The sequence below is a fragment of the Hyaena hyaena genome, unplaced genomic scaffold (genome assembly GCF_003009895.1).
Source record: "Hyaena hyaena isolate Hyena2069 unplaced genomic scaffold, ASM300989v1 scaffold_64, whole genome shotgun sequence".
Lineage (NCBI taxonomy): Eukaryota > Metazoa > Chordata > Mammalia > Carnivora > Hyaenidae > Hyaena > Hyaena hyaena.
The window spans coordinates 2,957,592-2,979,515 of NW_024080698.1; the positions used below are offsets into that span (position 1 = coordinate 2,957,592).

Sequence of the window (21,924 nt, forward strand, 5' to 3'; positions counted from 1 at the left end):
GCCTCGCTAGGGCAGCAAAATTGTCTCAAGATCTTCAGAGAACTATTTAGATCAAGAAAGAGTAGCCTTCCCCGAACTGAACGCTCTCGAGTTGTTGACCAAACCTCTTAGTTTTTAAAGTCCGTCAGAAGATGGACACCGCTGCTATTATTACGGTGTCAATGACATAATTGTCCTCTCCACTCCAGGTGCGAGAGTTCAGTAAGTCCTAATACCCAACTTCAAACAAAACAAGTTCAAACCACGAACAATTTTGTCCAAAACAAACTTTTTAAAACGTGGATTTGAAATCCTAACAAGTCAGTACACAACACAACTTGGTTAGTAACCTCCCAGTGTTGCCAAGCCCCTCACTCCACATCACCAAAGGCCGTGACCCTGGGAAGGGTCCTAAATCTGGTCCTATCCTTCTTCCCCACCTCGGTCCCACCTTAGACCTGGACCACATCACCGGTAATGACTACATCACCTCAGCACCGCTGTAACAGGAAATCGATGCTAGGACTAGGCATCGATGCGGGTAGGTTGTAACCAAGTTCTTACAGACTGGGCCAATGCAACAAGTTCGCGATGGCTCACACTGCCCCGCCAACCGGCACAACAGTTAACACGGTGGTCTTTAGAGGCCCGTTCCTAAATGTAAGTCATTTGAGGTCCAGCAATTTCTTGACATACTCGGCCTTAAAGATTTCCATTTAGCAGCCTCTACGTAGAGAGCACAACTAGCAGGAAAGACGCACAGGAATAAGGTTCAGCAATCTCTTGACATACTCGGCCTTAAAGACTTCCATCTAGCAGCCTCTACGTACAGAGCACAACTAGCAGGAAAGACGCACAAGAACTCCACTGTGGTCGCCCCACCCAATGGACGAGTCCTCGGAGCCCCACGGGCGCAAAACGAACAGCACGAGCCTTAGTTGAGACGAAAGCCTACATCTCAAAAAAAGACCGCCCCCACGGTTCCGGGGCTGCGCAGCGGAGGACGGGGGTGAGATACACGCGTGCGCAAACTTTCCCATTTCTCCCCGCCCCCGGCAGAGTCACGTGAGTGGGGCGGGCTCCAGGACTGAAAGAAGCGGAAGTCTGACCTCTGGTGGCGGGGGAAAAAGCCCACCCCCGGAAGTCACGCCTCTCTCCGGAGCCTGCTCCCGGAAGTGTTGCTGTTTGTAGCGAGTGTGATGGCTTCAAGGTTACTTCGCGGAGTTGGATCCCTGGCCGCGCAGGCCTTCAGGGCCCGCGGTCCCAATGGAGTCGCCGCAGTGCGCTCCATGGCATCTGGAGGTATTCGGCCCGCCTGACGTGTTAGGGACTGGCGCCGTTGCCCCCCCGGGGTGGTGCTAGAGCAGCGAAGGGGGGGTGGGCCGTTCAGCTCCTCGGGGCGCCAGTGACCGCTTCACGGCCCGCAGTGCCTCAGTCTCCGCGGGCGTCTCCGTGATATACCTGACTGCCTCTGCTGCCGCCCACCGAACGACCCCCGCTGCGAAAGAATTCTAAACTGAGGTGTCGGGTGACCTTGGGGGATGGGTTGCAACCGGGATGTGGAGGGGTTAAGCCGCTTTTCAGGTTTGCGCTCACCTCAAGTTGAATGAACCCCATCCCATTAGAATTGATTTGCTTTTAGAAAAAAAATGTGTAGAAAAATTGGCCTCCTTGGTTGAAGGAAGAAAAAGATTACTCTCTGCTGCCGCTTTTGGGGATCATGACAATGGTCCTTAGGGGACAGGACAAAGTGAATGAGTAGCCTTTAGAAGCTTGTAAACTATATGTAATCATTTATGGATGTGCATTTTTCCTCCTGGTAATTCAGACAACATCATAATTCATGTATTTTCCTTTAGGCGGTGTTCCTACTGATGATGAGCAGGCGACTGGGCTGGAGAGGGAGGTCATGATGGCTGCAAAGAAGGGACTGGTGAGAAACTCCTTTTCCTGTCTTTGGAGTTCATGGTCTTGGATGGGATCAGAGCAGTATCCTCTCTGGTAGCATTTAAGTTAGGAAATCTGACTTGTGGGAACAGTAATACCAGCCTCTGGAGGGTAGGGGTCATTTGGCTTAATGGCTTATTCTTTTTCAGGACCCATACAATATGCTAGCCCCAAAGGCAGCTTCAGGCACCAAGGACGACCCTAATTTAGTCCCATCTATCACTAACAAGCGAATAGTGGGCTGCATCTGTAAGTACCTCATCACTGTTTTCTTGTACATTTAATATATTCTCTACAGGATGTCAGTAATATGTTTCAAATCTTTTGTGCGTATGCTGTTGTGTGTAAAGGGGATATGTGTGTAAATGAGTCCCCTGGTCCTTTAAAGCTTCATTAACCTAAGTAGGTTATCCTTACTGTAAAGAGACATAGAACACTAATACCAGCTCATTGGAGATGCAGCATGAAGGAGTACTTATCTAGATGATATTTATTGTACTTCCTCTTTGCCAGATACCATTTTAGGCACTAGAGGTATATACTAGAAGGGAATGCACTTTGGGATTCTACATAGGCAGAGGAGCTACTAGAACCTAATAGTCACTCTGATGTGAGGTCAGTTTACTCAGATAAACTCAGGGCCTCATTTCTTCAGCTGCAAAATGAGGAAGGAGAGAGCTGAAACCGGTCTCTTCAAGATGTCAACCATAAATTTGTGTCTTAGAGGTGTCTGAGGAAGAGGCTAGTATTGAAAGTCTCCACTTCTGGTTGGATGGCCTTCAACCACATTTTCCCTTTCAGGTGAAGAGGACAATAGTGCCGTCATCTGGTTCTGGCTGCACAAAGGCGAAGCCCAGCGGTGCCCTAGCTGTGGAACCCATTACAAGCTGGTGCCCCACCAGTTGGCCCACTGAGCCTTTGCACTAACTTACTCAAAATGTGCTGTAAAGTTTCTTCTTTCCAATAAAGACTAGCCATTGGCTCCTTCTCCTATAGTTGGCTGGTCTTATTTCTATCCTGTATTTTTGGGGAGGCATGGATTCTTACTTTGGGAATAGCTATCTGTTAAGATTAGCTTGCCATCCATGTGCTTGGGTATGCGGAGATTGACAATCCCATAATACAATGATTGGGACCATCTGGTATGGGGAAAGGATAGGCTATGGAGTCAGGCTGACTCGACTTGTAATATTGGCTCTGTCATTCAGCTTTGTCACTGGGGCATGCCCTCTTGAGGGTAGGTTACATCTGTAAAAAAAGGTATATACCTTGTGAGATGTTAGAAGTAAGAATAACATACATAAAGAGCCCAGCAGATGGCTCACAGTATTTTTATAAAAATAGGGTAAGCTTGTGATGAGAGTTTTGGGGGCTTTGAAGTCTTCGGATTCAAAGCATAGGTCATGGGGAGATCATCAGCAAAATCCGGAATATGAGACAATTCCAGAAACTAATGACCAGATTCTTCAGACAAACTGCAGTGCGGGGAGGAAAGAAAGGTAGGAAGAACCTATCAAGTGAAATGGGAATGAGGGAGATAACCAAGAGCAAAGCATGGACCTTGTTCAGATCTCAATTTGAAAAAAATGGCAACGATAAAGAAAACAAGTCAAACAATTTTAACTCTGGATATTTGATATTTAGGAATTTATTAAATTTTAGATGTGTTCATGGAATTAGCTTTGTGCTTTAGAGATTCGAGGTGAGGTACTTAGAGGTGAAGTATGTCTGGGATTAGCTGTAATACTGGGAAGAAAAGAGGAATTTGGGGTATGACTGACCCATTGTGGCCAGGTACAAGAGGGGTATTATTCTACTCTTATGTATGTTTGGACTTTATCATAATATTTAAAAATAGAGGGTGAAAGAAATGTTTAAAAAGTCCAATTCAGCTACTTTATATTTGGGACATCTTAAACAATTAAGTTCTGAAAAGCTGTTTGTAAAATAGAGCTGGTACCCTTCCATTTTTGTTAGGATTAACCACAGAGGTGGCTTTAGTTATTTTCTCCACAAAATTGGTTCAAATTAGGTCTTTGAGCTGAATGAATGATGATGGGGAATGCTGAAGAGAAAAGCCCTTTCGCCTAGTCTTGCCTTACTTCCTCTTAAAGTATAGATTAGTCAAAGCTACTGCTTCCATTCTATGCTGTCACTCATTATCTTTTATTCCCAGGAAATGCCCAGAACGTTTGTCTGTCATTCAAGGCCCTTTCCTTTGGGAAGGGGAATACCTAGATAGCCATCTATTAAATCTACTCTTAACCCTCCCGTCTCAAATAATGTTTGTAAACAAGAGTTTACCAGTAACTTTATTGTGAAGATTGCCCTGGTACTGCCACTGCCCTTCTGTCTGGCCTGCCTGCTGCATTCCCCCTTCCTTTTCCACGGTCTTCCTTTCCGGTCAAAACTCAAGAATCTTAAGAGTGAGCTTTTGACTTTCCATGACATTCATCTTCTCTCTCCCTCAACTTTTACCTTCCCTCTTCTGTACTTTTTAAAATTGTAACCAAGTCGGGGCGCCTGGGTGGCTCAGTTGGTTAAACATCTGACTTCGGTTCAGGTCATGATCTCACAGGTCGTGAGTACAAGCTCTGTGTCGGGCTGTGCTGGCAGCTTGGAGTCTGGAGCCTGCTTCAGATTCTGTGTCTCCCTCTCTCTCTGCCCTTCCCCGCTTACACTGTCTCTCAAAAATAAACATTAAAAAATTTTATAAAATAAAATTGTAACCAATTCTTGGGGCACCTGGCTAGCTTGTCGGTGAAGCATGAGACGTAATCTCAGGGTTAAAGAAGGAAAAATCCCCAGTACATGTCGACTGTGATAGGCAGAATAATGCCTCTTCCCCCAGCCTGCAAAGATGCCCATATCCAAGTCCCAGAACTTTGAATATATTAGGTCATGTAGTAAAAGGTTATTAAGGTTGCATATAACCTTATATTTGCAACCTTAAGAACCTGATATTTTAAGGTCAGATCATTTTTATCTGTTTTATTTTAATGTTTTAAATGTTGAGGCAGAGAGAGAGACATACACAGAATCCAAAGCAGGCTCTAAGCTGTCAGCCCAGAGCCTGACACAGGGCTCAAACCCATGAGCGTGAGATCATGGCTTGAGCTAAAGTCAGAGGCTTAACCGACTGAGCCACCCAGGCGCCCCTCATATCAGCCTTCTATAGAACTGTAAGATGTTTGTGTTGCTTTAAGGCACGAAGTGTGTGATAATTTTATTAATGGCAGCAATAGATCAGAAAACTCAACTACTGCCTCCTGAGTTAGTGGGTTTCAAGGTTAGCTGCACATTAGAATCACCTGGGGAACTTTTACAGCTCCCAATGCCCAGATCACACCCAGACCATTAAAGCAGAGTGTCTGAGAATGTGATGCAGACTACAGAACTCTGAAGTTTCCCAGGTAATTCCAGTGTGCAGTCCAGGCTGAGAACCTCTGCTTTGGGCTAACCATGTAACTGTGAGCAGCTCTTTTCCTTGCCTCTTGGTAACTAGGAGCCCTAGTGGCAGATAGGAAATATAATACCCCAATAGGAGTACAAACCTTTGCTTTTAGGTAGAAGTGGACTCCATCTAAACCTCTGGCTGTTTAGCAGCTTAGAAATTAGATCCCATCTTCCTTCACTAGGGAAGAATATAAGCCTCACTCTGATAGTATTTATTAAAAAATCTGCAAATACAGAATAAAGAATTTGTTTCCTGGAATGATTGAGTGTAAGTTGCTGATCTGACGCCCCATTACACTTCAGTATGTGTTTTTTTTTAAAAGACATTCTTTTATTTTAAGTTTATTTATTTACTTTGAGAGAGTGTGTGAGCGGAAAGGGGCAAAGAGGAGCTGTCAGCACAGAGCCTGACTCGGGGCTTGAACTCACAAATTCGTGAGATCATGACCTGAGCTGAAACCAAGAGTCAGACACTTAACTGACCTGAGCCACCAAGGTGCCCCAAAGACATTCTTTTATACACCTACAATATGACCATCAAAATCAGGAAATTACAACTTAAATGTTTTTACCATTTAATCTTTAGACCCTATTCAAGGTGTGCTAAATGTGCCTATCGTGTCTTTCATAGATCCAGTGCAGAATCACGTGTTGCCTTTGGTCTCCTCCCCTCTGGAACAGTTCCTCAGTCTCTCCCTGACTCTTGTGACCTTGACACTTGTGAAAATTACACCAACAACGCTGGTTGGTCTGATGCTTCCCCATGATCAGATTCAGGGTATGTGCCTTGGCTACGAGCACTGAGGAGACACTGAGGCATATGATGTGACCGTGTCCCACTGCAGATAGGGTTCACTTTGTTCACCTTATGTCTGCCAGGCTTCTCCACTGTGCAGTTGCTCCTTAATTATTAATAAGTATCTTATGGGGTAATACTTTAAGATATTAACTTGCTCTTCACCAAAACTTTGGTTAATTTATATCAGCATGGGCTCATGCTTTATTATATTCAGTGTATTATAAGTCATAACTGTTATTTAGCATCTGATGTTTAATTTGTTCCAAATTTGGCTGGTAGGAGCTTCTTCAAGTTAGCTCCTGTGGCCCTTTGACATATCCTGTCACTTTTTGAGCACTTCTTTTATTTTCTGGCACAAAATGTGCTAGGCTCATTTTCCAGGCTCTTTGTAAACTCATAAGGTAGGTACTATTATTATCACTCCCATATTAGAGATGGAGAACCCTAGGAAGAGGATTATGCAGCTAGCTAGTTGTGGTGGCAGAATTGTGGATCCAGAACACTTAGGTTGAGCCTGAGCTCTTTCTCCACCCTTTTGAAGTAATTTTAGATTTACAGAGAGATTACACAGAGTTCCTAGTTACCCTTCACCCAGTTTCCCCTAAGTTAACATAGCATGATGACTAAACCCCAGAAGTTCACACTAGTGCAGTGCTCTTTACTAATTTTGCCAGCTTTCCCAGAAAGGTCTTTGTCCAATCCAGGACATCCCATTGCATTTTGCTGTCATACCTTAGTCTTCCTTCAATCTGTGACAGTTCCTATGTTTCATAACCTGTCACTTTTGAACAAGGGGACTGGTCCATTAACTTGTAGAATGTCCTCAGTTTGGGTTTGCCTGTTTGTTCTTGGCTAGATTGAGGTTATGTGGGAATACCAAATGTGACACTGTACCCTTAGTGCATCATATCAAGAGACTAGGGACATCTGGGTGGCTCAGTCAGTTAAGCATCCAACTTGAGCTCAGGTCATAATCTTGTGGTTCGTGGGTTCAAGCCCTGAGTTTGGCTCTGCTGACAGCTCAGAACCTGGAGCCTGCTTTAGATTCTGTGTCTCCCTCTCTCTCTGCCCTTCCCTGCTTACACTGTGTGTCTCTCTCAAAAGTAAACGTTAAGGGACACCTGGGTAGCTCAGTTGGTTAAACGTCTGACTTCAGCTCAGGTCATTATCTCGTGGTTCAGGAGTTCAAGCCCCATATTGGGCTCTGTGCTGGCAGCTCAGAGCCTGGAGCCTGCTTTGAATTCTGTGTCTCCCTGTCTCTCTGCCCCTTCCCTTCTCATGCTCTGTCTGTGTCTCTCAAAAATAAATAAACATTAAAAAAAATTTTTTTTAATTAAAAAAAGACGGGCATTTGGGTGGCTCAGTCAGTTAAGTGTGTGACTTCAGCTCAGGTCTTGATCTCATGGCTTGTAAGTTTGAGCCCTGCCTCAGGCTCTGTGCTGATGGCTCTGAGCCTGGAGTCTGTTTCCGATTCTGTGTCTACCCCTCTCTGCCCCTCCCTTGCTTGTGCTCTGTCTCTGTCTCTCTCAGTCTCTCTCAAAAATAAACATTAAAAAATAAAATAAAAATAAAATAGACAATGGCTAAGTACTGGGGATGCAAACTTTGACCATTGGTTTAAGGTGATATCCACTAGGTTTCTCCACTATAGCTATTATTTTTTCTTTTGTAATTATTGTTATCTTGTGGGAAGATAACTTTGAAGTAATGCAAATGTCCTTACTTTTGCTCACTAATTTTTTAAAAAATTGTTAGTTTAGGGGCGCCTGGGTGGCTCAGTCAGTTAAGCATCCGACTTCGGCTCAGGTCATGGTCTCACAGTTCGTGGGTTCAAGCCCCGCATCAGGCTTTGTGCTGACAGCTAGCTCAGAGCCTGGACCCTGTTTCAGATTCTGTATCTCCCTCTCTCTGTCCCTCTCTTGCTCACACTGTCTCTCTCTCTCTCTCAGAAATAAAACATTAAAAAAAATTGTTAGTTTATTTTTGAGAGAGAGAGAGACAGAGTGCAAGTGGGGGAGGGGCTAGAGAGAGAGACACACACACAGAATCCAAAGCAGGTTCCAGGCTCTGAGCTGTCAGCACAGAGCCCGACACAGGGCTTGAACCCACGAACCATGAGACCATGACCTGAGCTGAAGTCCGGCGCTTAACCGACTGAGCCACCCAGACATACCTTTTGCTCACTAATTTTTGCATCTCTTTTTGTCAACAACAATTAGTACTGTGGTGTTTGCCTATGGTGATTTCCATTTTCCATTACTCCTTCTGTATGAATTGAACTACTGTAAGGAAGACTCGTCCTTTCTCCTCCATGTATACATCTATTCAAATATTTATGTCCGAGTGGATTCATGAATATTTTATTGTATGGATGGTTTATAATCCACCACAGATTTGATTACTGGGTGCTCTTTCAAGGTGATTTCTGTGTCCTTAAGACAATTTATTCCCCTTTGTTTTTGGAGTACTTCCTTATTTAAAAATTTTTTTTAAGTTTATTTTTTAGAGAAAGAGAGAGGGCATGAGCAAGGGAGGGGCAGAGAGAAGGAAGCACAGAATCTGAAGCAGGCTTCAGGCTCTGAGCTGTCAGCACAGAGCCCGATGCAAAACCTGATCCCAGGAACTGTGAGATCATGACCTGAGCCAAAGTTGGATGCTTAACTGACTGAGCCACCCAGGCGCCCCAAAGCGCTTCCTTACTCTATGGTACCACAAGATATTCCAGGTTCATTTTATACTTTCTCTGCCCTAGATTTGGAATTCTTCCAGGAGCTCTGGTTCCTTTTATTGGAGAGTGGTATTTAGAAGCCCTGATCTGACACTATAAGTGTTTATTGCTACTGGGGTGTCACTGTGTCCAAGGCCTGCAAGCAGACAGGGCTGGGAAGTACATATATTCTAACCCTAGCATTCACACACTGATGCCTATTTATTTCAGCATCTATCTGTATGTATATTAAAAACCATGAATCCAAACCTCCGGTCCAACACCACAAAGTTCATTCTAGCCTTACCACCATTTTGCCTGTAGCTTTTCTCCAACAATGGGAAACCTGACCTGGTCAGAGCTCTTGTAACCACACTATCACTGCTGGAAGATGGAGTGGGGAGGATGCTGCATTATGCTTGGCCTTAGAGGATGGGATTTGAACAGACATGAGGGAAAGTCATTCCCAGCAGAGAGTAGAAGCTGGAGGGCAGAGCAGGGCATGATGATATATGAAACTAGAGGAGGAAAGAAACAGATCCCAAAGGGCCTGAACTTAACGCAACATGTAGTTCATGAAGGGGATTTCACCAGGGGCATATCAGTTTGGTTTCATTCCAGTAGGCAGTGGAGAACTGCCTGACATTTTGGACTAGGAAGTGGCAGAACCAAAGCTCTATGGGCCTGAGATCCAAGAGCAAATGAACTGGGTAGGGACGGGAATGAAGCTACTGTTATTCGATAGGGTGGTGGAGACCATCATAGTAATGGAATCTCAGGTAGGAAGGCACTACAGAAGAACCAACAGAATGTGGTGGTTGACAGACTGTAGAAGAGGTAAGGAAAAGAGAGGAGTAAAGTAATAATTCTCCAAACCTGTGTAGTTTGGAGAAAGAGGTACTATAAACCCAACCCCAGACAAAAGGTTCTTTGTAAATTGTTTCCCCCTTGAGGGCAGGTACAGGCTTAGCTACTCTGTGACCAGAAAGCATTACGGAACTCCCTGTGAAGATAGGCCTCAAGTCAGCTCTCCCCTCCTACCTGATCTCCTCAGCTCTCAGCCCTCCCTCAACCCCACCAACTGCAAATGCCTTCAACACATGTCTTTGACAACAATCCTCCCATGGCCGGCTGTCCATCACCCAGGACACAGCTAAAACCCTCTCAATGTTTTCCACATGCTGGCCCCAACTCCCTTTTGGTTTTCTTGCATTACAGGCAGAGGCGGCCACTGACTCTTCCCTGCTGACATGGCATCACTCAGGTCCATGCTCTTCTCTCAAGCCACACCGGTCCCAGGCATCCCTTTGAGCTCTTACCTCAACTTGGAACACCCTTCCCGACCTGGCTGACCCTTCCTGAACTGATGCAAGTCAGCCTGCCCCACCTGCTGGGCTAGATACCCTTCTTTCTGGCCCCACGCTACCAAATTGGCCAGTTCATCTTCTTCTCCTGACCCCTATGTTTTTGGGGGCAAAGACATGGCCCCAAACCTGTGGCACCCTCCTGGACATACTGCAGGTGTTCAAATCCCTGACGGAGGAAGGAGAGGGCAGACTCTGAACTCTGATTCCTCACTGTACCCTCCTGCCCCCAACCACTCAGCTTTTTCTTTCAAAGCTCAGCTCATCAACACAGCCTGCTCCACCTCCACCAACACTCTCCTTCCAGGTGGCCTGCCCCTGAGCCTGCATCACTGTTGGGTCTGTCAGCCTCAGCCATATCCGAGCTGGCCAGCAGTGGTGCCCAAACAGAATGGGCAGGATGCAAACGCACCGAGCACCAGCCCTGCCTGCCATGAAGTCTTGTCCAGGAATAAGGCTGAGGAAGGCAGCCTTGTGCTCTGCTTCCAAGTTCTCTGCTTCTCCGGGTGGACTGTAGCAAGTGGGTAATGAGGTTGGGGAATTCTACAACCAGGTTGAGAGCCTGGCCTCCTGGGGCCTCCCATGCCATGTTGCCCTGACAACCACTGAAACCCTCAGGCTTCTGAGCTAGAGCCAATGCCATGCTGCCTTCTTGCTGGTCCTTTCTCTCAAAAGTCCCCAGAGATGGATAAGCGAACAACAATGCAAAGAACCACAAGAAAACAGAGACACGCACTAGGCCTTTCCAGAATTATTACTATAATGATTTACAAAAAGTTTTCAGGCAACTGTGTTAAATTATTATACATATCTGGGAGAGGGAGGTTGGGGAGGGGGGGTCCTGGCCACAGGGTCAATGAAAACCTCTCTCATGGGAGAGGTGGGAAAAGGAAATGTGCCTCCCTCACTCCCTTTAGGTCTGACTCCTGATTAAGTGGCTTCCTCTCAACAAATGAAGACCGTTACCCTTCCCATCCAGGGTACTAAGGTAAAGGAGAGGGAATAGTGTCAATGAAGTGCTTTGAAGGGAGACCACCAATAAACTGTGGCCGCCTGAACCCCACGATCCTCTGCGCTGGCTCCGATGGGTCTGATCCTGGGCCAGACCCCTTCACTGGGGATGGAAGACTGCCCAGCCCTCAGCCTACACCCAGGTATCCACTCAGGAAGACAGGAGGACTGAATGTGATAGGATAAGGGATACCTCAGTGTTGGCATGAGAAGCAGGGATGGACCAGCGGGGAGCTGCTGGCCACCCCTCCTCCACCCCACTCCCCAAGGCTAGCTGCATAGGCATCCAGGCACTGTGGCTCAGGGAGGGATCCTGTCAAAGGAAATGGGGTGTTGGGTATCTGGCCCTGGAGCTCAGGGATGCAGCCTGAGGGTCAGAACAAGGCCCTGCCAAGGGGAACCCCAGGAACAAGCCAAAGCTGGGCTTCTCAACTGTTATATTCATTCTAGCTCATGACTCCCATCCATGCAGCTAAACTTTACCGTGTGTGTGCATGTGTGTGTGTGTGTGTGTGTGTGTGTGTGTGTGTGTGTCTCTCTCTCTCTGCAGGGGAGGGCTGCAGGGAAGCGCAGCTGCCCTACCTGCCCAGGGTTCAGGGCATGCAGGGGACCCTAGGCCTAGGATGTGATCCCAGACCAGAACGGGTTAAGGGCTCTGACTCGCCTTTCGTCCCACTCTCCCAACACGCTACACCTCCTCCTTGGGCACTAGAAGGTTTTACGATGAATAGCACGGGAGCCATCCTCTTCATACTCCTTTTTGGACACCCACATCTTCTTAAAAGTGTCCAGCGAGGCCAAGATGGAGCCACTGTGAGGAGGGAGGGATGGACTCTTGTGGACCTAAAAGCTGGGCCATCGGCCTTTTCTGGGCACTCAGAGCTCCATTTCCTTTACCTGGGAGGGAAATCCACCCACCTCCACCTGGCCTGGGCCAATGATCTCCTCCCAGAGCCCTCCCCATGAACCCTGCCTCACCCGATCCACGTGGAGTACAGCCGTTCTTGAGGGGCCGAGATCTAGAGGGAAGAAGCAGCAATGTAACTGCCCATCCCCCACCTCAGCTCTTGGAGCCTTTCCCCCAGGGCCCAAGGCCAGATGGCAAGTGCTTCAGATGGGAGCAATGGGAGGAGCCGAATGGAGAAGGGGAAGAGGCCAAGTAGAGCTAGGAGAGGGTGTCTGGAGGTGGTATTTGTTTGCTCTTTCCTCCCTCAGTCAAGGTTGCCATGGGGCTCCCTGTAACCTCACCTTGATTTTGACATCCTTTGGGGCAAGCTTCTTCACTTCACTTAGCAATCGGTCACCGAAGCCTGTGAACACAAGGCTGGCTGAGCCCAGAGTCCACATCTGAACCCCCTTACCGCTAGCACCTCCATCTCCAATCTCTGGCGGCCCCCGCTGCTGTCACTCCTCTTTTAGTGGTTCTTTCCAGGATCAAGGATGGGGGCGAGACTCCCCAAGGAAGAAAAGAGCCAGCACCATGCCTGAGGTGGGCCTAGCTTCCTCAGAGAGGTAGCATGAAAGGGAACCCTAAGTCACATAGCTTGGCCTGGCTACTGAGCTCTTACCCTCCACCTCACCTAACACTCTAGCAGCCGAAATCCACCCAAAGCAAAGTCAAAGGCAAATGACAAATCAGGAGAAAATATCTACTATTTCTACCCATCACAGAAGCAAAGATCATGCACAGTATTGGGAGGGTGCTGGAGGACTCTCCTCTGTAACTGGTGGGGGCATAAGTGGCACTCAGGGGGTTTGGGGAAGTTTGGCAGTATCTACTAGATAACAAGTACATATGCCCACCCTCTGACTCAGCAATTTTAGGAATTCTCCTTTAGCAATATTCTTATTACATGAAATGACAGCGTATGATCTTACTGGGTATAGCAGTTCTGTGATTAGAAATGACTGCAACCAACTTGTAGGCCACCAGCAGGTCAATGGGCAAACAGCACATTCAGTCAGTGACCTACCACACGGCCACATGAAAGAACTCACATGGTTAGGGAAAGATCTTCCAGATGGGGGGCTATGTGAAAAATACATGGTGTACAACTTGTAGAGCACGTTGTAGTGGGTATAAAAGTGGGAGCAAGGGGAAATGAACATTTGCTTACACATGCATAGTGCTGCTGAGCACATAGCTGAGAAACTAAAAACTCCTGGGCACAGTACAGGGTGACCAAGACCGTGTGAAAAGGGAGACTTCATCTAGCACATTTTAGATCTTATGCAAACTTACCACCTATTTACAAAGTAAATAAAATTTAATTTTAAATCTTTCTCTTAAAAAAAAAAAATGCTCAGGGCACATGGGTGGCTCAGTTGGTTAAGTGCCTGACTTTGGCTCAGGTCATGATCTCACAGTCTGTGGGTTTGAGTCCCTCATTGAGCTCTGTGCCAACAGCTCAGAGCCTGGAGCCTGCTTTGGATTCTGTGTTTCTCTTTCTCTCCCTGCCACTTCTCCTCTCCTCCCCCCATCTCTATCTCAAAAACAAATAAATAAATGTTCATTGAGCACCAAAAAGCCAATAGAAAATGAGCCATGTCCCAGGTTCCAGGGAGTGGGGTGCAGTTTAAGTCTTAATCACCACCTCCCAAATGGTGGTACCTTTGAAAAGTGTGGAGCCACCCGAAAGCACGATGTTGGCAAACAGCGTCCGGCGAAGGTCCATGTCAGACTTGTGGATGGCAAAGGCTAGCACCTCATGGAGCCCCTCACTCTCTTCACCTACCAGGTCTGGCTGGAACAGCAGCTCAGGGGCCCGGAACCGCGCTGGCCCCACCTTTGGAACACAAGATTGACGGGGACAGGCCCCTTCTTCCTCCAGATGCCAGCATCGCCACTGCCACCCAGGGCCAGACCTGGCAACTTACATCAAGCATGCTGCCATCTGGCAAGGTGTACTGCACCTTCTCTGTCTCCAGAGCCTCATCCTTCTGAGGGTTGATGGAGAGGTAACAGGCTCGCTGTGGTGGACAGGAGACAACACTCAGAAGGCTGCAACTGGGAAACCCAGACCCAGGGCTCAACCTCATGCCCTGCTGCGACCACCGCCCACCGCCCCACCCAGCCTGCCCCCATACCCTCCTGCCCTCTGTCACCTCTTTGATGGTCCGGACAACCTCAAACTCAGCTGAGGTGTGAAAATCAACTCCTTCCTTGCGCAGCAGTAGCCGGAGATAGCGGGAGACATCACGACCAGCAATGTCCACCCGCATGATGGAGTGCGGCATGGCAAAGCCTTCGTAGATGGGGACAGCATGGGTGACCCCGTCCCCTGAGTCTAAAACCACTCCTGTCGTGCGTCCTGTCGCATACCTGTCACCAGGTCAGCATCCCTTCACCTCAGCCACTGAGGCACGGGGACCTCCTCACCCCTGGAAGGGACCCTGGGACATTTGCATTATCTGGTCTCAAAAAGGGACATGAGGAACTCCCTAAAGGAACAGTTACCATGGGGCTGTTTCTACAGGGAAGTCAGACATGAGCAGGAAGATGGCCACAGGGAGGATGGGGACTCGGGGGACCCTAGGGCTTAGGGAGCACTCACAGGCTGAGCACGGCCTGCATAGAGATAAACAGGGCTGGCACATTGAAGGTCTCGAAGAACACCTCTGCTGCCTTCTCCCGGTTCTTACTCGGGTTCAGTGGCGCCTCCGTTAGGAGAACAGGATGCTACAAGGGATGGCAGGGTTTAGGCATGTGCAAAGACAACATTCTAGGCCCTGAAAGGATCTTCCCAGACAGCCAAACCCCCTCCTCTGAGCCCATGCAGCTGCAGCCGGCTTTCCTTCCCGAGGGCACTATCCCATTATCTGCCATCAGTTATTCTTCTAAAGACCCAGCCCTCTCCAGAAAACTCTGGTTGGCAGCCAGTGACTCTGTGTACCCACATACACACAATGAGGCGGCAGCAGGCCCTCACAACATGCAGAGGAAGCACGGAAGGCCAACCAGGAAGGAAACAGCAGGGAGAGGGCACAGGTGAGAGAATCTGGAGCCTGGTGGAAGGGGCCGGCTGCCACACCTCTTCGGAGAAAGTCTGCAGCTGATCCTTGGAGTAGACGTACTGCCAGATGCGCTCCATGTCATTCCAGTCTCGCACCACGCCGTGCTCCATGGGGTAGCGGATGGCCAGCAGCCCCCGGTGCTCCTGCGGAGGAGGGTGGGAAGGCGAGCTGGAGCACCAGGCTGCTCTCCAGCAACTACTTTCTGCTCTCCTGGAAAGGCTGCCCCTGCATCTGTCCTGAAGAGAACCATCACTGCTGACTGGGTGTCCTCATGCCCGGTGGCGGGGTCCTGAACTCAGCACAGGCTCATTTGTCCAGCAGCAGCTTCTCAGGCCCTCAGAGCCCACCCAGCTTTGATGAGTAGGGGACAGAGAGGGTGGTGACATGCTCCCTCCCATCCTAGTCCTCACCTTCCTCCCCTGGCTGTCCTTCCTGGGCTTCTCTACTCACTGCCAACACATTCTCCCCTCTTCTCTCCTCACACACTGCCCAGCTTCCTTCCCCACCACGAGGAGCTGCCTCACGGCCAATCCCATGCTGTCCCATCCTGTGGTCACCTGTTGCCCACCACTCCTCCCAGCTCTTGAGCCACTGCTCACATCTTCTGCACAGACCTGCTCTTCGGTGTCCCCCCTTCTTACCAAACGTGCCCCTTCTCACCAACACCACCTGACCTCTCTCATCCACAGCCATGGCTCCTTCTGACCTATGTTCTGAGAGCCCTGTATCTGTACCCTTGGCTCAGGCACCACCACGCCCCCACTGTGTTCCCCAATGCCTAACCTCCTAAACTACTCTTGCTTCCTTCCACTGGGGCCTCATCTGGCTGTGCAGCCTTAGTCACCCCAGATGGAGTGTAAGAGGTGACCCCACAGCTCTTGTTTGTATCAGTCATCAAATCTGAGTGATCCAGACTCTTAAGCCACTTGTTTTTAAGCAGGTTCCATGCCCAACATGGGGCTCAAACTCATGACCCTGAGATCAAGAGTCAGATGCTCTGCTGACTGAGCCAGCCAGGCATCCCTTAAGTCACTTTTTTTTAAAGAAAAAAAAATTTTTTTAATGTTTTTTTATTTATTTCTAGGAGAGAGAGAGAGAGAGAGACAGCGTGAGCAGGGGAGGGTCAGAGAGAGAGGGAGTCACAGACTCTGAAACAGTCTCCAGGCTCTGAGCTGGCAGTCAGCACAGAGCCCGACACGGGGCTCGAACCCACAAACAGCGAGATCATGACCTAAGTGAAAGTTGGATGCTTAACCGACTAAGCCACCCAGGCACCCCCCCTTAAGTCACTTTTTAATCAATTCTTTCCTCTACAGCTTCCAAATTGCTTCTACAAGACAGGGCAGGAAGTAGTCTGTCCCCCATACAGAAACCATCATGCCATCTCATAGTACTTCCAAGCTGGGGCTGTGAGAGCCCAGGAAGACGCTTGGCAGATGGCCCCAGAGAACAGATGCCCTCTCAGGAGGGACAGCTCTGACCACCAGCCAATGCTCCCAGGACTATGAAGACCCCAAACCCAGGCAAAGGCAGGCTCCACAGGTGTTACCTCTGCTTTTGGTCCGATGAAGAGGTCCCCCTCCAGGGCTCCAGCCATCACTCGCATGTGCTTAGGGCGCCCAACACTGCAAGGACAGGCACAGTCAACAAGGTGGGCAAGGGGCATGGATGAGCCCACATCCAGGAAAACCAAAGTGTAAGTCCTGTGGTCAAAAGGGTAATTAAAGTATCTGGATGTGGCCGTGTGGCAAAGGCCAGAGCCCAGGTCTAAGGGACACGGGCCTAGAGAGCAGGCCTTGGCGGATGGCATGCTTAGAGTCAGGAGAAAAGGCATCCCTCTCATTCCCCACCTCTCTCTCCCAGACAGGGCTGAGAGCTCTGGAGTCTCAGCCCTTTGTGGTCCAGCCCTGGCAGAGGGTCAGCTTCCACAGCCATAATGACTCAGCCCACACTCTTGATTTCAGGAGGGCAGAGCTGCCGCCACTTGTCTGCAGACCAAGGTCCCAGGATGTCAGGTCGTGGCTCCCTTGTTCACTCCCCTCTCAGTCATTTGATCCGGCCCCTTCCCACTGCCAGGGCTTCCAGAATAAAGATTCAATTCTTGGAAGACTGCATGAGGTACCATTCCAAAATCTGACCCAAGTTGCCTTTTGATTGTACCCAAGTAGAGTGGAGAGAGGAAAGCTGAAGCCCTATTGGGTGCTCCAAGCTGGCCCTGTCCCCCAACCAGGCCTGGGGTACTCAGTATAGCCAGTCACTTTGGGGGGCCTCAGGATTCCACACACACACACACACCCACCTCTGCTTAGGCCAATCCCTCTATAACCTCCAGGATTTGAGAAGATTCCCACTGAGGGAAAACTTCCCAATGCGCTTGAGTGGCTGAAGGAGCATTCCAGATCTCCTCCATGCTTTCACCTCCCTCTTTAAGACCCCTGCCACCACTTACTCTATTCAGGGAAAGACTCTCCTTGATGGAAACCAATTATTTTCTCCAGTTGGAAAATAAACAAACCCTGGAAAAAACATTTCCTGGGAAGAAGGGCTGGCTGTATATTAACACCCCACTCTTTCTTCTCTGAGTTTAGGTCCTTCTCCCAGAGATGTCTCCCTTCCATTCTTGCTGCTACCATACTCTGTTCCCAACAGAATGCTGGGTGGCTTCTCTTCCCTCCCTGGCTCAAGGAGGGACCAAAATCAGACTTCAAAGAGGAGGAAGCCCAGAACACTTCTCTTGTCCTTTCAGAGCCCTTAACAGCATTGGCCTCAGAAATCTGGTGTTTTCCCTTATAGGTGGGGGAAAGGGTTGGCCTCAAAAAGAGCTATGACACAGAGCCAGTTTTCTCCCAGGAATCCAACAAAAAGGTTAGGGCTGCTGCCTGACCAACACTTACTAGTTTGGGAAACAGTATTTGGGAATCTGGTCTCCAGCAAAGCCAGCCTTGATCACCCCGGAACCCTGCAGGGAAAAACAATGGTTAGCTCCTGATGTACTTCTCCAGATGAAGGCAGTGCCCTATAGCAGAGAGAGCTGGCTGCCCCACCACAGCAGCCTGGGGAGCAAGTCTGAGACCCTGCCAAGAAGGCAAGATCATTTACAAGTACTCCCAGTGATTCACAACTAGGGGATGGCTTTGCACCCCTTCGCCCCAATTTGACAATGTCTGGAGACTAGAGAGGGGAGAGAAAGGAGTAGGTGCTACTGGCATCTAGGGGGTCAAGGCCAGGGGTGCTGTTGAACATCCTACAATACACAGGTCACCAAGAATCATCTAGCCCAGAATGTCAATAGTGCAGAGACTGAGAACCCATGAAGTACGTGCTCCTCTGCACACTCTAGGGTCGGCTCCAGGCAGAAGGAATCCAAAGTGGCACAAGCTACTCCCAAAAGTCCGCTAGAAGCAACCTCTAAGTGTAGATTTTTTCAACCGCCCCTGGCCACCCCCACCCTAGCAGCCATGGACCACATACAGGACCCACTCGGCAAGATCACTGTGTATACAAGTGGACTTAGGATTTTAAAGGGAATTGGGCATCCAGAAACCTCCCACCTAAAGAAGGAATCAGCCTCTCAACCCTACTTCCCACAGATCACCCTCACAACCTTCTGGGTCTGCAGCGGAGAAATAAACATCCTCGTGTTACAGAGGAGGGGCTGGAAGCCCACAGGCACCAAGCAGGTTGCCCTCTGAACTCCTAAGTCTGTGGGTTAGCCTAAGTGAATGATTTGCCCACCAGGAAAGGAAGTGGTCTAGTCCATCCTGCAGCCTGCCGGAGAGAACCTTCAAGCCCAGTTCTAGTCTTCTTATTAAATATCCCCTGCCATGACTCAAGGAGCCCACGTGGATCCTCCAAAAAAGACAGCCATTCAGGATTACATGGGGGTCATGTGAGAGGGAGACACATCCCAGAAAGAAGAGTGAGTCATTATCAAAAACTCCAAGGCTCACACAGCAGAGGCAAGATACTGAGCTAGAGGCAGATCCATAGATCCCTGTCCTTCATTTTCTTCCCATGGATCAGAGAGTTCTGAGGCTAGAAATCCTCAGAGGGCAGCTGAAAACACGCTGAGCCCCAGTGCTAAAGGACAAGGACACAAGGAAGCCAGGCAACTTTTCTCCGAAGCTTCCAAACCATTATCCCAAACTGCTATGGGTCCTGGGAGGAGCGATCCTGAACTCTCCACTGTCCTGCTAGCTGTGGAATTTCTGCTCAGCACAGGACAGTGAGCACTTAAGGAGAGGGTCAAAGTAGCCAAGCAGCCAACCAGGTGATGGTGGATATGTGGTTGGCAGAGATTAACCAGTATTTTTTTCTTTTTTCCAGTCTCAGGAAAAGAGGGGCTGTCCACTCTGGAGGTCCTGCTTAGCACTGCAGCCCCTTGATAAGTGCTGTAGACGTCAGCGGGCCAACCCTCTTTGAAAGATCAGGCCAGCACTGTGCAAAAGGGCAAATGCCTTCTCTCCTCCTCCACTAAAAGGGGCAGCCAGAGCCCGAGAAGGGGGTAAAGTGGCCCGGGTCCTACCCTAACCTAACCAGTGACCCTCCTCTCAACCAAGAAGGGTCCAGGTGCGTCCCTGGCCCTGACACACAGGTGCACTGTCTGGGCCGCTTGGCTGTCACTCCAGCACTCTCCATGCTGATCACAAGTAGCCACACAGACGGGTCCCCTGCCTCTCCAGTACGTCTCTGCCGGGTTCAGGGAAGATTCGGGCAAGGGATCCACGGCGCAGGTGGAGGGGCTGGCTCCAAGGCCCAGGCTACAGAGCCAGGTGAGCAGGAGAGCCCCAGGAGTGGGTGTCGGGCTGGCATCCCGCGGAGACGCGCGGCGGAGCGTCCCTCTCGGCGCCGCGGCGTGCGCCCCCGGGGGCGGGGCTCCCGCCCTCCCCCCGACTCCCGGGGCTCACGTTATCGATGACCACGGGCTGGTTGGCGATTATGTCGTAGGACTCCATGGCCGGCCCGGGCCGGCCCTGCCCAGCAGGGGGGCTGCAGGAGGGACACGCTGTAGGGCGGGCGGACCTAGACCGCAGCTCCTCCAAACCGGGTGTCGCGCCCCTCCCACCTAGCGCGCGCAGCCTACGCCGCCCCGCGGGGTTTGCTGGAGGGCGGGTCCTCGGGCCAATCACTGCTCCCACTTGGGCGGATTGACTACGAGCGCCCGGGGCCGGTTGCGGGCAAAGGGGCGGGGCCTCCGGGTGCTGACCAGCCAATTGAGTCCGCCCGCAAGTACTGCCGGGGCGCTTCTAAGGTAGGCTGCGCCGTTGGGCGGAGGAATGATGTCAGGTCTCCGCACTTAAAGGGGACCTGGGCAGAGCCCACGCGCTGTCTCCTGTCCTGGAAGACTTCATTTCCGAGCGGCAGCACCTGCGTCCACGCTACTTCGTGAACATGTGGTCCCCGAGGAGGTCGGCCCTGAGTATTTTACCCAAAGCATTTCTTTACTGAGCACTGAGGAGGATGCTTTTCTGTGTAAAATTTAAAATTCTGACATTACTCGAACACTTGCTATGTGTTTGCGGAGCACTTCTACCTACTTAACACAGATTATATTAAATACTCGCAATAACTCTATCAGCTAGCTGTATTCTTATTCCTGTTTTGCAGATGTGGAAATCGAGGGGCCTTACCCTTCTGTAACTAGCGGGGGGCTATCCAGCTAGCGACAGCCGGGTCTACAGTCTGCCCCCTCCAGCCCCGCTGAGGTCTACTGCTGCAACTGTGCAGAGTCCTACATTCAATTACTCAACTGAGCCATTGTTATTTGCCTCTACTGATACCTTTCCCACCTAAACTGTGAGATTAAATTTGGTAAAGTGAAGACAGCATCATACAGGAAAGTGCAGAGATCACATTTCAACGAATTATTACAATGTGGACACTCTTGTATACCCACAGCTGAGTTTAAGAAACAGAGCGTGACTAGCACCCCAGAAGCTACCCACCTCTCTCGGTTGGTGCCCCGCTACTCCTCTGAGGTGACTGTTTTCCTGAATTCTAACACCAAAGGTTAGTTTTGTCTATTTAGGAACTTCGTGCAAGTGGAATCATAGATATGTATTCATAAAATGAGTCAGTGTGTAACCGGTAAAAATAATGAGGAGGTTTTACATAATCTAATATGAAACATATCCGCACACACGGCTAAGTCAAAGCAAAGAAAGCCAGATGGCGTCCAGAATGTTAGATGTGTGAGAGTCTCCAAAGGATATATGAGGCACCTTCAAGGCTCTTTAATATGGAAAAGGGACCATTGGTAAATGTGGGTAAATGAGGGGAGAATTACTTTTTTTTTTTTACTATGTAAACTATTTTTTGGGCATTGAATTGTTTTTAGCTTGTTCATGTATATATTATTTTTTTCCCTCTTTTTTGTGTGTGGGAGAATACACACAACATAAAATTTACCATCGGAACCATTTTTAAGTGTACAGTTCAGTTTTATTAAATACATTCATAATGTGCAAGTATTACCACCATCCATCTCCAGAACTCTTTTCATCTTGGAAAACTGCAACTTTGTACTCATTAAACATTAACTGTCCATTTCCTCTCCCCTCAGCCCATGGCACCCGCTGTTCTACTTTGTTTCTAAGCACTTAAATACCTCATATAAGTGGAATCCCACAATATTTACCCTTTTGTGA

At 49.2% G+C, this 21,924-nt stretch overlaps 2 protein-coding genes across 4 annotated transcripts; one reads left to right on the forward strand and one right to left on the reverse strand.

The window, feature by feature from the left end:
• The first annotated feature begins 1,126 nt into the window (after positions 1-1,126).
• LOC120232002 (cytochrome c oxidase subunit 5B, mitochondrial) lies at positions 1,127-2,921 on the forward strand. Of its 2 annotated transcripts, none has more exons than XM_039232374.1 (4): positions 1,127-1,281; positions 1,839-1,912; positions 2,076-2,175; positions 2,728-2,921. In XM_039232374.1, exons 1-4 carry the CDS (start codon positions 1,179-1,181, stop codon positions 2,838-2,840), a joined length of 390 nt encoding a protein of 129 aa, XP_039088305.1. In that variant the 5' UTR covers positions 1,127-1,178; the 3' UTR covers positions 2,841-2,921. The 2 variants fall into 2 exon arrangements, with proteins under 2 accessions (XP_039088305.1, XP_039088306.1); XM_039232375.1 differs by lacking the exon at positions 1,127-1,281 and adding an exon at positions 1,377-1,563.
• Positions 2,922-10,990: 8,069 nt separating this feature from the next.
• Positions 10,991-20,481, reverse strand: ACTR1B (actin related protein 1B). Of its 2 annotated transcripts, none has more exons than XM_039232432.1 (12): positions 20,343-20,481; positions 20,185-20,266; positions 18,172-18,236; positions 16,827-16,902; positions 15,295-15,420; positions 14,818-14,942; positions 14,369-14,585; positions 14,141-14,233; positions 13,875-14,049; positions 12,512-12,573; positions 12,242-12,282; positions 10,991-12,074 (listed from the first exon to the last, which is right to left on the reverse strand). In XM_039232432.1, exons 2-12 carry the CDS (start codon positions 20,230-20,232, stop codon positions 11,972-11,974), a joined length of 1,131 nt encoding a protein of 376 aa, XP_039088363.1. In that variant the 5' UTR covers positions 20,233-20,266; positions 20,343-20,481; the 3' UTR covers positions 10,991-11,971. The 2 variants fall into 2 exon arrangements, with proteins under 2 accessions (XP_039088363.1, XP_039088364.1); XM_039232433.1 differs by having other exon boundaries at positions 10,991-11,576; positions 11,928-12,074; positions 20,185-20,481.
• Between the last annotated feature and the right edge of the window lie 1,443 nt (positions 20,482-21,924).